This window comes from Seriola dumerili, unplaced genomic scaffold (genome assembly GCF_002260705.1).
Source record: "Seriola dumerili isolate Sdu_G_001 unplaced genomic scaffold, Sdu_1.0 BDQW01000147.1, whole genome shotgun sequence".
In the NCBI taxonomy this organism is placed as follows: domain Eukaryota; kingdom Metazoa; phylum Chordata; class Actinopteri; order Carangiformes; family Carangidae; genus Seriola; species Seriola dumerili.
In genome coordinates, this window is record NW_019174402.1 from 464,962 (window position 1) to 477,441 (window position 12,480).

Here is a 12,480-nt window from a genome sequence, read left to right on the forward strand (position 1 = left end):
ACTGAAAGATAAAAGCCCTTTAAATGTCTTGTGAACCTAATGGAGGTTCTGAAACCCAGGTGGTGAATCACTGTCATATGCATTAAAATATGGTGAGCTCAGAAGGACACAAGATGAAAAAAATCAAGGATTACATAAAAGATGTACAAAAAAAGCACATCACTGTTACCTCATCCACAACTCGTGACACTCGATCTTGACAGCAAACTGGATTAAAGCATACCCACAACTCAGCCTGCTTCCCGTCACCTAAAACCATGGACTGGAAAAGACATTACAGTAGTAAAAATATGAAACTTACATATATCAAAGGAGACATGCTGTCTCTGCAATATTTACTAATAAACTAATCAACAGAATATAAGACTGGTTCTTCAACTTTTTTCACTCTTTGAGAATTTGTACTTGCACACTTGATTAAAAATCATTATATCATGTTTTTATCTGATGACTCCCAAAGCATAAGTTCACAACCCTTTTAAAAACCCTCTCACAGTTTAATGAGACGTTTATTGTAATCCTGCCATGGGAACCAGGCTTATCCAAATATCCTGCTACCTTTTAGCTTCATTCAGAGACCTGCCGAGGGCTTGAAAACCATTTAAATGTGGATTCCAATCCTGCACTTTAATCAACTCACATGATGGAAGTTAGAGTTATGGTGAAATAAAAACAATATGGGAATATATGACCTGAAGTTCAGTCAAGGTTATCTCAGAGTAAATTTATAGATGATAATGCAGTTAAGTACAAGTCATCAACACCTTCTGTTCAATGAATGAATATATGATGAAATGAAACAACGATGAATCTCGTAACAACATTTTGTGTCTGACCCTTTTAGAAATAAGAAAAGATTGATCAGTCATCAGCATTTAAATCGACTGGTCATGTTCAAAATGACGTCCACTTACCTTACATATCGATACACTCAGTAGCACTTACCACAGGGCTTGAGTGCAGTGATTGTCACTCAATGCAAATCAAATCACAAGTATGCAGTAAACAGCATAGTGTAATGCAAATCTGTAAAATTGTACTTTTGATTTAAGATCAATGCTTAAGATATGACAAGCTAGGAAAGGAAATTAAGTAGAACGGTGGCATACTGTAGGCATAGGAAAGGGACGGAGATGCACTTGATAAAAAATTATATAAAATCATAGAGATACATTGACAAGCTCACTGTAAATTTTAAGTTGTTTCAGTGCACACTTCAAGTTGAGGAATGTGTTTGCCTAACTTTAGTACTTTACTTACTTTCCTTTCATTTGCAAAAGGAGAATATCCAGGTATATTTACTCAAATACATAAATACAATTATAAGAATTGTTACTTTACTTGACTATTAACATTTTGTGCAATTTTATACTGTGTTTACCTGAATTTCAGATGAAAATTTACTTTTTACTCCACACTTTACTACCACTATTACTACTACTAGTTACTAGTTTCTATGGCAGGCCAAGCTACAACAGGTATCAATCATTTAAACTATGAAAGCTCTTTTTGTGTGTTTTGGGGGTAACTGTTTTTTAGTTACAATCTGTGATCCAAATGTAAACAAATGGTGGACGAGATCAAACACTGAAAACTGATTTCCCTCTAAAATTGATTTGCAGGTCTTTTAATATGAGGACCAATACTAGACAGCAACTCCAATCTGAGCAAAATCTGTGCGACAACAAGATCTGTAGGTTTCTTCCTCTTGGAACTTGAAATGAAAAAAACAGAAACAACAATGAAAAGTTAACTAAAAGGGACAAGTACAGTATGTGTACCTTTGTGGTAGTTGAGCTATGAGCTCCTGGGGCCTCACACAGAGAGAACGGCTCTAGAAGAGAGAGCGTCATGGACAGAGACAGAGATGACACATTCTTCAAGACCAGTTTCTCATATACGGGGATTAGATTCTTTCCTGGGACCTGTAAGACATACACATGCATTACCTCTGTGTTTAATCCAACAATATAAAGGCATGTCTTAGGAACAGGAATATTACAGCACCACAAATATCCCGGAGAGAGCACTGTCCATGATCCTTTGACCAACCTTCTCCATGCAGAAGTTCAGCTGCTTGGAAGAAATGCTGAGCATTGGAGCAATAAAACGACAGGTAACATCAACAGACATGATGAGCTCTGAACTGCCCTGGCGACCCACAATGCCATAGCACACCAGACGCTCCCGAACGACCTGGAAAGACAAAAACATGCTGTACATGTACTGCAACATACATCTAATCTAATGGACACATACTGGCTATGTTTATGAAACTCAGAGCTTATTCACAGGTTTATTCACTTTTGGGCCTGCAAGCAAACTGTCTCACCTTGGAGGAGTCTGAAGATCCCGTCAGCACCATGTCAACAGAGCAGCCTGGGAAAAGCTCCACTCGAGAAGGGCTGAGGCTGAACACCGGCTTTTCTCTGCTAGAGGAGAGTAAAGATCCACGGCTCGGAACATCTTTCTTCCTGGGAGTGGAGATGGAGGGCAGGAAGCCTCTGCCAGACAAGCTGTCCTCGTTGCGGGTTTTGGAGTAGGGCGGGAAGCCATCAATACGCCAGTACAAACGGTGTGTCCGTTGGCCATGGTTGGTCAGCTTGAAGTGATACTGGCATGACCCATGACTTATAGGGCATACAGAAAACAGCAAGAATGTGAGACATACTGTCAGCACTACATTATTAGTTCTAAATCACCATATCATTAATATTAATTCAAGAGTTTAACCTCTCTCATTCTACCTGAAGTATGTTCCTAAGTCAAGGCTTGGGGCAAAAGGCCTGTCACTGACAATTGTGGTGCCAGTGCCTGTGGCAGACAGAGGGACTGTGTGTCTTTGACTGTCTTGGATGGACACTTCCAGCCTCTCCTGAAAGTGGATCACGTCCTTTAGGTGTGCTACTACCCGAAGCTCCAACTGGCTTTCTGGTGGCACTTCCCCTTCACTGGGCTCAACACGCCAAAAGGACCTTCTATGGCTCTGCGGAAACAAAAACATAAAGTCTTTGCTACTATGGGATGTCTGTCTTTGGATCTGTAGAGTGGAAACAAGGATAGTAACACCTACAGCAACTGCTTTCATGACTGAAATGTGATGCGTGAAAATATCTCCCTTGTGGGGGCACTTTCCTCTAACCGTTCTCCACAAACCACTGAGATCTATGCTATGGATGGAACTTGAAAGACAGATGTGTATATCATATAGCTGGATGATCACATTAACATCTCAGTGCGGCATTAGATCGTAGAGGTAAAAGTAGAGCAGTGGCTCCTTGCCTGACATAAGTAAGATGAAGTATCTCCCTACTATGAGTAGGATAATGGGTAGAGTATTACGTATAGATGTACTGTAGTAAAGAAGAAGACTGTGTAACCTACATTTAAATGTTTTAAGATATACAAAAGCCGTAACATAAATAGTTTAAAAATGGTATTTGTTTCACATGTACAATGTTTGTGTTTGATGCAAGCATAGAAAATGCTGCTGCAAGAAAAATCCAATATTTCCCAGCTCTGTGGATTGTTCAGTTGCATTTATCTGAATAAAGTCCAATGTAATGAAAAAACAGATGTAAATCTAATGCTCATCTTCAGTTCTTCAACAAAGCAGATAGCCCTTCAATGTGCTCACTGTACTGTATATATATCTGACCAAGCAGCGGTCAAGATTACAATCAATGTTCTATACAGCATCTCTGTTGATGAATGGCTGGAACATAAACTTTTAATTGGGATTTTGAGAATGAGCTTCCCACAGATGCACTGAGGCTTTCAATGCCTATAGGACAACACAATAGATTGTTGGTCAATGGGGAAAAATGTCTTCACTCAAATACTGCGATTGACATTTGCGATCCCATACTGAAGTTAAGACTGCACTAAAACTAATATTGGACAAATGAAATATAAAGACTTTGTTTGACGTCTCAGTTCAAAGCCACTTTCTTACAAAATATCCTGTGTAAAAGAGTATTTGGAGAAAAGAGCCTCACACAAGCAGACAACACTTGACTAGCGAGTGACTCTGGGAGTCACAGATCACTTTCTCAGCATTTGTATGATCGGGTGAAGAAGCCAGTGAAAGCGAACTTGTGTTGGGTCGATACTAGAGTGATCATGGCAAAGGGGTGGGTAGAGTTGGAGGAGGAGAAAGAGCAGGGGGTCGACTCCCATGAGAGGAGCAAGACGACTGGAATCTCAATAATCGCATCAAACCTGCTGCATCCCACAGCTTTATTAGAATTGATTGCCTTTGAATGCAGCACAAGTCAGAAGGGTTTAGAATCCAAATCTGTGCTGTATGCTATCACTACAACTATCAACAGTACATCGCACTGCATAAATCCTGCATTGGTGCTGCAGTTAGTACTGCAGCCAGTTCTCCTGTCAAATATTATACAGCAAGAAAGTCAATATATTGAACGTGAATATTACGTGGCTCATGTTTCTGGTTGCCAGCCAAAAAGAGACAAAAATAACATCTCAATTTTCCGGCTAATCCCTTTTTAACAGTGAGTGCAGAAAATGGCGTCTACATCATGTGTATATGGACTGTTACACAGTTTCGATTTCTAGCGCTGTATCTCTGTTTATATCTGACAACAGAGAAGAAAACAAAAACATCTGTTATGGCTTCAGGTAAAGTGGTTTGCTATGCAAACATGAACATTGTTTCTTCATGTCCAGACTGCAGTGCTTGGCCAATATTTTTTAGATTATATTGATATTTTTCATACTCTATAAGACAACTTATAAAAACCTAGTTTGGGTTAGTTATGGAGTAGTAGTTAATTTTTCACAGATGGTCAGTTAGATAACAAGCAATTGGGGACATCTTCTACAATATCCCTGCGATCTTCTGTCACCAGGTCTATTTGTGTGGCTCTCTGCCAACCTATTGAGTGAGATGTAATGTGATTCCAGGGGAATCTGCATCGATTGATGCTTGAGAGTGCAGGGGAGAAACTCCTTCCCTCAACACTGCCTCAGAGGAGAGGACAGGGTCACACCACTGCAGTTACACCAGGGTTGCCTGTGTGTGTGAATTTCTGTGCCCGTACGGTGGTGTGTATACCAGCTTAGTAAGTATTGAGGCACGGTTCAAGTCACAAGTTTGTTCCCTGTGGATATCAGGCAACGCTGATAAGGCGATGCACAGCGAGAGAAGGGCTTTCAGGAGGCAAGTGAAACACTGAATATGATGAATTGTAGCTCTCAGGTTGCTGCAGAGTTTAGAGTTTCATTTGCACTGAGTAAGCATGATAAATAAAAATCTAACAACTATATAGAAAAAGTAACACGTACGTGTGCTGGCTTATGTTCATAATTACAGGTGTAATAACTGTAAAGTCAAAGTATCTTAAAATGTTAATTGTTGAAAAAATCTGATATTTCAGTGGTCAGGTGAGCACTGAAAGCATTTGTCAGATGAAGTGTAAGAGAGGGAAACAGCTGAACTGTCAGTTAAACTGCAGACATTGTCTCTTAACATTAAATGACAGTTTGTGCATATAATGTCCCAAACATGAGAAACAGCAAGACAATCAGAGAGCTGAGAAATATTCAATCAGTTTCCCAGTTTATCTGTTTTATTTATGTTATTCTGAATTGACAAAATGTCACTATGTGACTGGTTTATAATGGAAGCGCAAAGAGATGCACTCTGAGGAAAATCTCTTATTCTCCATGGGTAGGACTGAAATTGAATGGGCAACTAATTATTTCAAGAGCTACCAAAGCAATGAACCTATTACCTCATTAATTACATATCCAATTATACTGAAAATGAATTAGTAACAGGAGCAGGGGATGACAGACAGAAGGTTTATACAAGAAATCTAGCTGGTGAATGGGTAGCTGGCTGGACAGGTATATAAATCCATTATTAAAACTAATGTTGCTTTTAGTTCATTACCCTTTGCTCCCAGACTCTGTAACATCCTGCTAATAGATCTGAGGACATTTAGTTCATTTTAATTTTAGTAAGACATGCTTTTGAGTATGTGTGTACCTGCCTAATACTTCTAGTACAGTATGTGTGTTGAGAGGTGAGTCTGTGCTTATACCATGCGAGCAGTAAAGTGGGCTGGAATAGGTGACAGGTTTGACAGGTGCAGGGTTCTAGTAATGTCCTTCAGAACAGGGATTCTGCCAAAGTCCAGCTGTGGGCTCTGAACATGAATTACTGGACCCTGCCCAATACAGGACAGGACCACCTCCTTGAACAGATCAGAACAGAAGAGAGGGGGGTTAGAGAACAAAATTTAATAACACTGCCAGTATTCAGACATGCACACATTATTCAATCTGCAAGAGCACAGATATCAACACTCAGAAACACACACGCAGGCACACACACGCAGGCACACACACACACACACACACACACACACTGACCAGGGGTGGATGGACACTGCCGAACACAGCAATGCGTAGACTGTGATGCAGCCTTCCAACAGCCTTAGCCAGCAGGAACACGGGAAGCTTCTCTGAAGTGTGAGGAAGAATCACTCCTCTGGGTATGGAACTGCCAAACAGCAGTGACGGAGTCTCCTCATAGTCCTGATAAAGTCACACCAATAGAGATCACACTTTTAATGCAGATATACAGACCCAGCACCTAATGTACATACAGATTAAAAACAACTGTCCACTCTTGTCTCTTACTGTATTTTGCAGTAGGTTGAAGTCCCTTGTGGCTACAGTATTTACACCTGATTGTTTTTCAGTTTGACTTTGTCTCAAAAAGGATTTGAAAGTCTAAATAATGTTGAGTAATAAATAATACAGTGATAGCACTAAATTATATCTTAAGCTTATTTGCTTTCTTGTTGAGAGTAAGGCTAGATTTACTGAGTAATACAAACTTTTTATCTGGTTTGTTTAATCTGTAAAAAACAACCTAAGTGTAAAAAGTGACCTCTTAAAACCTGATGTCACTGTGAGGTTGTCTGGCAACCAGCTGAGCCTTTAGGAACTCACTGTGCCCCACCAGGAAACAGTCCTGCATAAAACCCTAGCACAATTACAACATGTTATTTTTACACTATGGTTTTTGTATAGATTAAACAAGATAAAATGTGTTCACTGCTTTTCTTTAGAGGCTAGCTTTTTTCCCTGTTTCCAGTCTTTATGCTAAACTAAACTAAACTGCTGCTGTAGTTTAATTTCCCCAAATGTTGGACCAATCCTTTAACGTATTATATTATAGTAATGTCACTCATTTCCATCACATACAGTAAATTTTGCAGTACTGAGCTGGAAATGAGCCATGGTATTAAATATGAATGCATCAGCCTTGATGGATCTGCCTTTGCTCTCTTGATCTCACTATAGTATCTCTTCCCCGGCACACACGCAGTATACATACAAACATAATTTCAGTTGCTTTGGTGATCTACTTAACCTGGTCAAGCACGCCATAGCAGACAGGCAGAGTGCTGGGGTTGTTAAGCTGCACTTGCTGTTCATAGGGGTAATTGAGAAAACACCTTTGAAAGTCCAACACTGGAGTCTCCACCACAATCTCAGGAACAACACACCTATCAACAGAGAGAAAGAAGAGACAGCAATAGCAAGAAACAAGAAGAAAAGAACTAAGGCTTATTTATGAATCACAACAGTAATTGCACTGCATCATGCCAAAACATGGTCTATTAATTAGAACTGTTTCATAAATTTTCAATGACGTTGATTGCCGTGAGGAAGTCAGGTTGCCATTGTCCTATTCTGAGAGATGGTGCAGGTGACATTCAAATATATTGTTATGCAAATGAGCCCCTGAATATTTAACACATACTCCACTGATTTGTCGACACCTGTATGGAGGTTCAATGGACCACATTCACAGCTTGTCAAAGCATCAGCAACAGCCAGAAGCACAGCAGAGGTTACTGCCAGAAAAAAACTTACTTTACTTAAAAGACAGGGTGACAGGCGAGTCTGTAAAAGCCAAGATGAACCTCTGCTGTTCTATGGCATCTTGTGACACAAGTGTAACACATTGTACGTCAAATCTCATTCTCATATCCATCTGTATGCGGTCTTACTAGAACAGAGGGATGGTGATTCATTTTTATTCATTCATTTTTTATGAAGTATCTTTTCAAAAGGGAAATGATCAAACAGTTTTATGGAACAAGAGAAAAAACACAGGAAAACTGACCCAGTAATCAGTGTTTATGGCCTTAATGTGCACAGTCAAAAATAAGTATAAGTAGTATGACTAAATAAGTATTTTTGCTTCAACTTGCGAGACGAGATGTTAACATTTGTACTTGTGTCTGACCTGGCATTGATAGGCAGAGTCATCACCTCCTCACCAACACCTTCAACATCCACTACCAGTGCAAGCCTGTATCTCCTGACTGTGTTGGAGCACAGGGTCACCTGTACATATAATACACACACACATAATACACACACACAGTGGGAGATACAGTGAGCATTATTGACATCAACACCATTAAACACAGTTTTGGTTAGGAGTTTTTAATTGGTTGCTTTATGCCGATGCCAGTGTTGATTAATGCATTATAGAACAAATGAATCCTCTCTTGACAGTAACAAGACAAGTACGTAGAGCTTCACAATTTACATTTCATCTCTCAAGAGCTACACATTATTTAGTCAACTATGGCGAAACCGACTATCCTCAGAATTTGTACGATGTCTTAATAAAGAGATGTAGTGCTTTTACCTTTTTTAACTAAACCCCATAATTTTGGCCGCCTAGTACAGCTTTAATTGATACTGTGTTCCCCAAGACAAGACCTTCATAATAAACAGTAAAGCTTTGTTGGATGAATGAACTAATATCATATACACTGAAAACAATGTAAATAAAAGCAGTTTAAGGCAGATTGGAAATAACTTTAAACGCACTGTTTGTGTCTCTTAGATTATGTGCACCCGTTCAGCTGTGCTGCGTTCACAGTGCCCTCTTTTGCCTGCGGTACTGTTACCATCCTTAAGTTTCACCACAGTATATAGTAAAACCGGTATAGTGGTACATCTCTAGTTTGTATACATCTTTACAAACACTTGCAGTATGCTGCTAAGACAGCAAATGAATTTAAAAAAATGTATTTACCTTAACGGTGACATCTGACATGGCACGCACAGTGCCCCCAGCAGGGCTGACAGTGAACTCCACAGGCCGGGCATGAAGGTCCCTAGCAGCACTGCCTTGCCAATTGTTCCTGGAAACCTCAGATACCTGTTTGGCACTGGTAACACTAGCAGATCCCAACCCATCTCCCAGGACACGTAGGGCAAAGGTCATAGGCACCAGGGAGGTGTTGAAGAGGGTACAAATCAATGTTTGTGGGAAACCTGCATAGAGAGATGAAGAAAGAATGAAACACAGTGAAGATCAGAAACGAGAGAAAAAAATAAGAGTGATAAGGTTATAAAAGTGGAACAAAGTAGAACATAAAAAGTGGAAGCTAGAGTATAATACATATAATGCAGGCAACTTAGTAATGAATAAGCCCAGGAAAAATGTTGCAACCCACCAAAGGCTACATCTCCAAAATTGAGCTCTAAAACATTGAAGTGAAATGTAGGACCAACAACACAACCCCTGGAAGACAAAACAAAGAGATGAGCCATGAGAAACCTTGGATTGGACAATAACATCAAGTTGAAGGATTCTTAAATAAGCACGTTAGTGTAGTGGAAGGTGACTATTTTTATGAATAGCAGGCTTTTATAGTTACAGAGTTTTTAGAATTGATAAATCTGAATGTTCCATGAAAATCTGAGTTACAACACTTGCTAACTTCACCTGAAGGTCAAGGTAAGTGGTTTAGGCTGTCCTGTGACAGCTAGCAGCAAGTCCTCAGAGAAAGTTCCCAAGTTGCGACTGTGGAAGGTGACTTCCACAATCTGGCAGGCCCCAGAGGGGACGACACCTTCCTCAGGACTGAAGGAGAAACAGCGGCCGAAAGTGGTGTCGGGGCTTGACAGCTTGAAGGGGGAATCAATCAGCCCTTTGTTGGACACCAGTAACTGGACAAAAAGAAGTATCCACTCATTCAACACTCAAATAAAGTTTTTTCTTGTATAAGCCCCACGATCAATTATGAAGTAATATGTAATATGTACTGCAATTAAGTTTTGTGGCATCATGAACTGAAGGGACACAACTGTTCACTTTGGCTTAACTTTCTTACCTCATAACAGTTTTTGTCACCGATGAATACATTCTTCATATCCATCAGGTTATAGTTGAGCTGGAGTTCAGGTCCCATGCCTTCGCCCTTGATTGTGAGAGGTAGTCGAGAATCACGGCCTGAGGGCAGACAAAGACAGATGTAGGAAATATTCATTACAAAGTCATAGAAAGATAGACATGGAGTCAGAGAGAAAAAACAAGGAGATGGGAAGTATAACAACAAAAATATGTAAAAAGTGACAATTTAATGTTTAGAGAGATAAATTGTCTCTCAAGCAGTAATGGACATATCTAGCACTGATTTTATGTAAGTGGAAAGGTTGCTTTTATGTTTCTAGTTGAAACATACACTGAATCAAAAGTTAGTCCAAACACAAACTATCTAAACTTCTTTACTTCTTACTCTCTCTAAAACATTTTATTTGCTGTAGCCTCTTTCTATTTCTGTATTTGTAAACTTAGCCATTCGAGGTCTATCCTTCGGTTTTGCTTATTAAGCTTTTAAAGCTTTTTGCAAAGTGAGGAATCAGGGTACACTAGTCTCCTGAACTTTCTCCTGGTCAGGTCATCACCTGCCTCAGAAAACATGGAAATTAATGTAAATCTGGCCTCCGGCTCAGAAGACACACGTGAATGCCACATGCAAATTTTCCAACAACCTTTTACTACCAGTAGGGTGAGATGAATATACTGGGGCCTCATGACTGAATTGTCTAATATGAAAATGAGATCAAGTAGCAATGAGTCCTCCAGTGGTTAGGGGTTTGATTGTGGCTATCACACACTGGAGGAGAAGAGAACATAAAAGAGACATAGAGGAGAGGAGCAGTTGTCCTCTGATAATAAGTAAATAGACAGACACGGTTTGCTACCCAGACGTGTTTTTTTAACCTTTGTCTGCACTGAGGCACAACCCACTGAGGGAAGGAGAATCTTTTATGAGAAATCCAAAGCTATTGATTTACAGCAGGGGGGTACAGTTTGTTTGAAGTTGTTAAAACAATCAATTCCATGGTGTTGAAGAACAAACAAAAGAAAGTTTTCCTCTGCTTCTGAGAGTTTTGGTTGGCTGTGTTGCTATAAAGCTGCTGCAAATTTAAACCTTAATACACATCATCTTGTCATAATTTGATCTCTTATCCCCAAACTCACAGACAGTTGGGCACTATCTCAGGGCTATCAGATATCCTAGAAATGGCACGTGCCCCACATCTGGTAGAAGAATGGATCCTAAAAGAGCTACTGTGATTAAACTTTGCTTCCCTACACACATTGTCTTTGTGTATAAGACTATAAACTCTGCTAGAAGAGACACAACACAAATTTAGTGTGGAAAAGTTGTGAAAGTTGTTTTAAAGACGCAAATCAGTTGTCTCCAAATGCATTTTGGGGGTTTCCTGGTCCACTTCTGTGTATGCATGCTAAGTTTTTGATGGTGGTGCAGAGGGAATTTTGAAGAGTAAGTGTGACAGTGGAGCCTGTATTTCACCTCAAAGACATACTGAAACAGATATCCAATGTGAGTGAAACATAAATATTGTTGTATGTATAAATAGCAGAAATCGAATATATATTTCATTCTATATTTCATTTTCAGTTCTCACATGGTTGTTTATGTTGCTTGTGCAGCTCGTGGACAATTAGTTAATGATCTGATCCTTGCCAATCCCATAACAAGACACACAAGAGGCACATGTTTACAGTGACAATGCTAACATGCGAGACTCTGTGGGACGTGAATTTTAGTACAAGATTTCATGTTGCAGCTAGCATGGCTAAAAACTAAACATTGAAAACTGTTTCTGTATTGCAAAGATAAATGCAATACTCTGCGTTTGTATGCGTGTTGTATTTTCTAGCCAGAGACTAACCTGTGACATCACAATATATGGTTTGTTGGTACAGCTTGGCCTCCTCAGGCTTGAAGACAATGGTAAACTGTGCAGTAGTGTTGGGCCATATTTCACCTTCCTGAGCCACATAAAGTGAAAAAGGAAAAACAATTATTTTACAGAAAGGATGTAAAGTAAACATGGTTCTATATTGTAAATGCAAATTTTCTCACAGGGAAAAACTGGTGGGTTCTTGATAGTGTGAATGGACAAGAGGGGACTTTTTTATGTAGAAAACAACGTGGGGGGTTGAGTCCTGCAGTTTAGTCCGGCTCAACACTAATCACCTATTAACTGCCTATAAGACCTACTTATACCTGTGTATGTCTCTGTGTGTGTGCATGGGCTGGTGAGTGCACAGTACGTGTGGAGACTGCTGACCATTTCTCTCAAATGTCCTCTCAA

At 39.7% G+C, this 12,480-nt stretch overlaps 1 protein-coding gene across 1 annotated transcript in view; it reads right to left on the minus strand.

Annotated features, from left to right (window-relative positions):
• Positions 1–12,480, minus strand: part of hydin (HYDIN, axonemal central pair apparatus protein) — a 65,714-nt gene that overhangs the window by 37,284 nt on the left and 15,950 nt on the right. The window contains exons 9-22 of the mRNA XM_022749851.1: positions 12,055–12,154; positions 10,182–10,300; positions 9,794–10,017; positions 9,522–9,589; positions 9,098–9,339; positions 8,294–8,394; positions 7,412–7,547; positions 6,403–6,567; positions 6,072–6,224; positions 2,748–2,986; positions 2,333–2,630; positions 2,053–2,196; positions 1,782–1,925; positions 170–262 (exon numbers count right to left, since the gene is read on the minus strand). Coding sequence (XP_022605572.1) covers positions 170–262; positions 1,782–1,925; positions 2,053–2,196; positions 2,333–2,630; positions 2,748–2,986; positions 6,072–6,224; positions 6,403–6,567; positions 7,412–7,547; positions 8,294–8,394; positions 9,098–9,339; positions 9,522–9,589; positions 9,794–10,017; positions 10,182–10,300; positions 12,055–12,154 — 2,226 coding nt within the window. The remainder of the gene's footprint in view (positions 1–169; positions 263–1,781; positions 1,926–2,052; positions 2,197–2,332; positions 2,631–2,747; positions 2,987–6,071; positions 6,225–6,402; positions 6,568–7,411; positions 7,548–8,293; positions 8,395–9,097; positions 9,340–9,521; positions 9,590–9,793; positions 10,018–10,181; positions 10,301–12,054; positions 12,155–12,480) is intronic.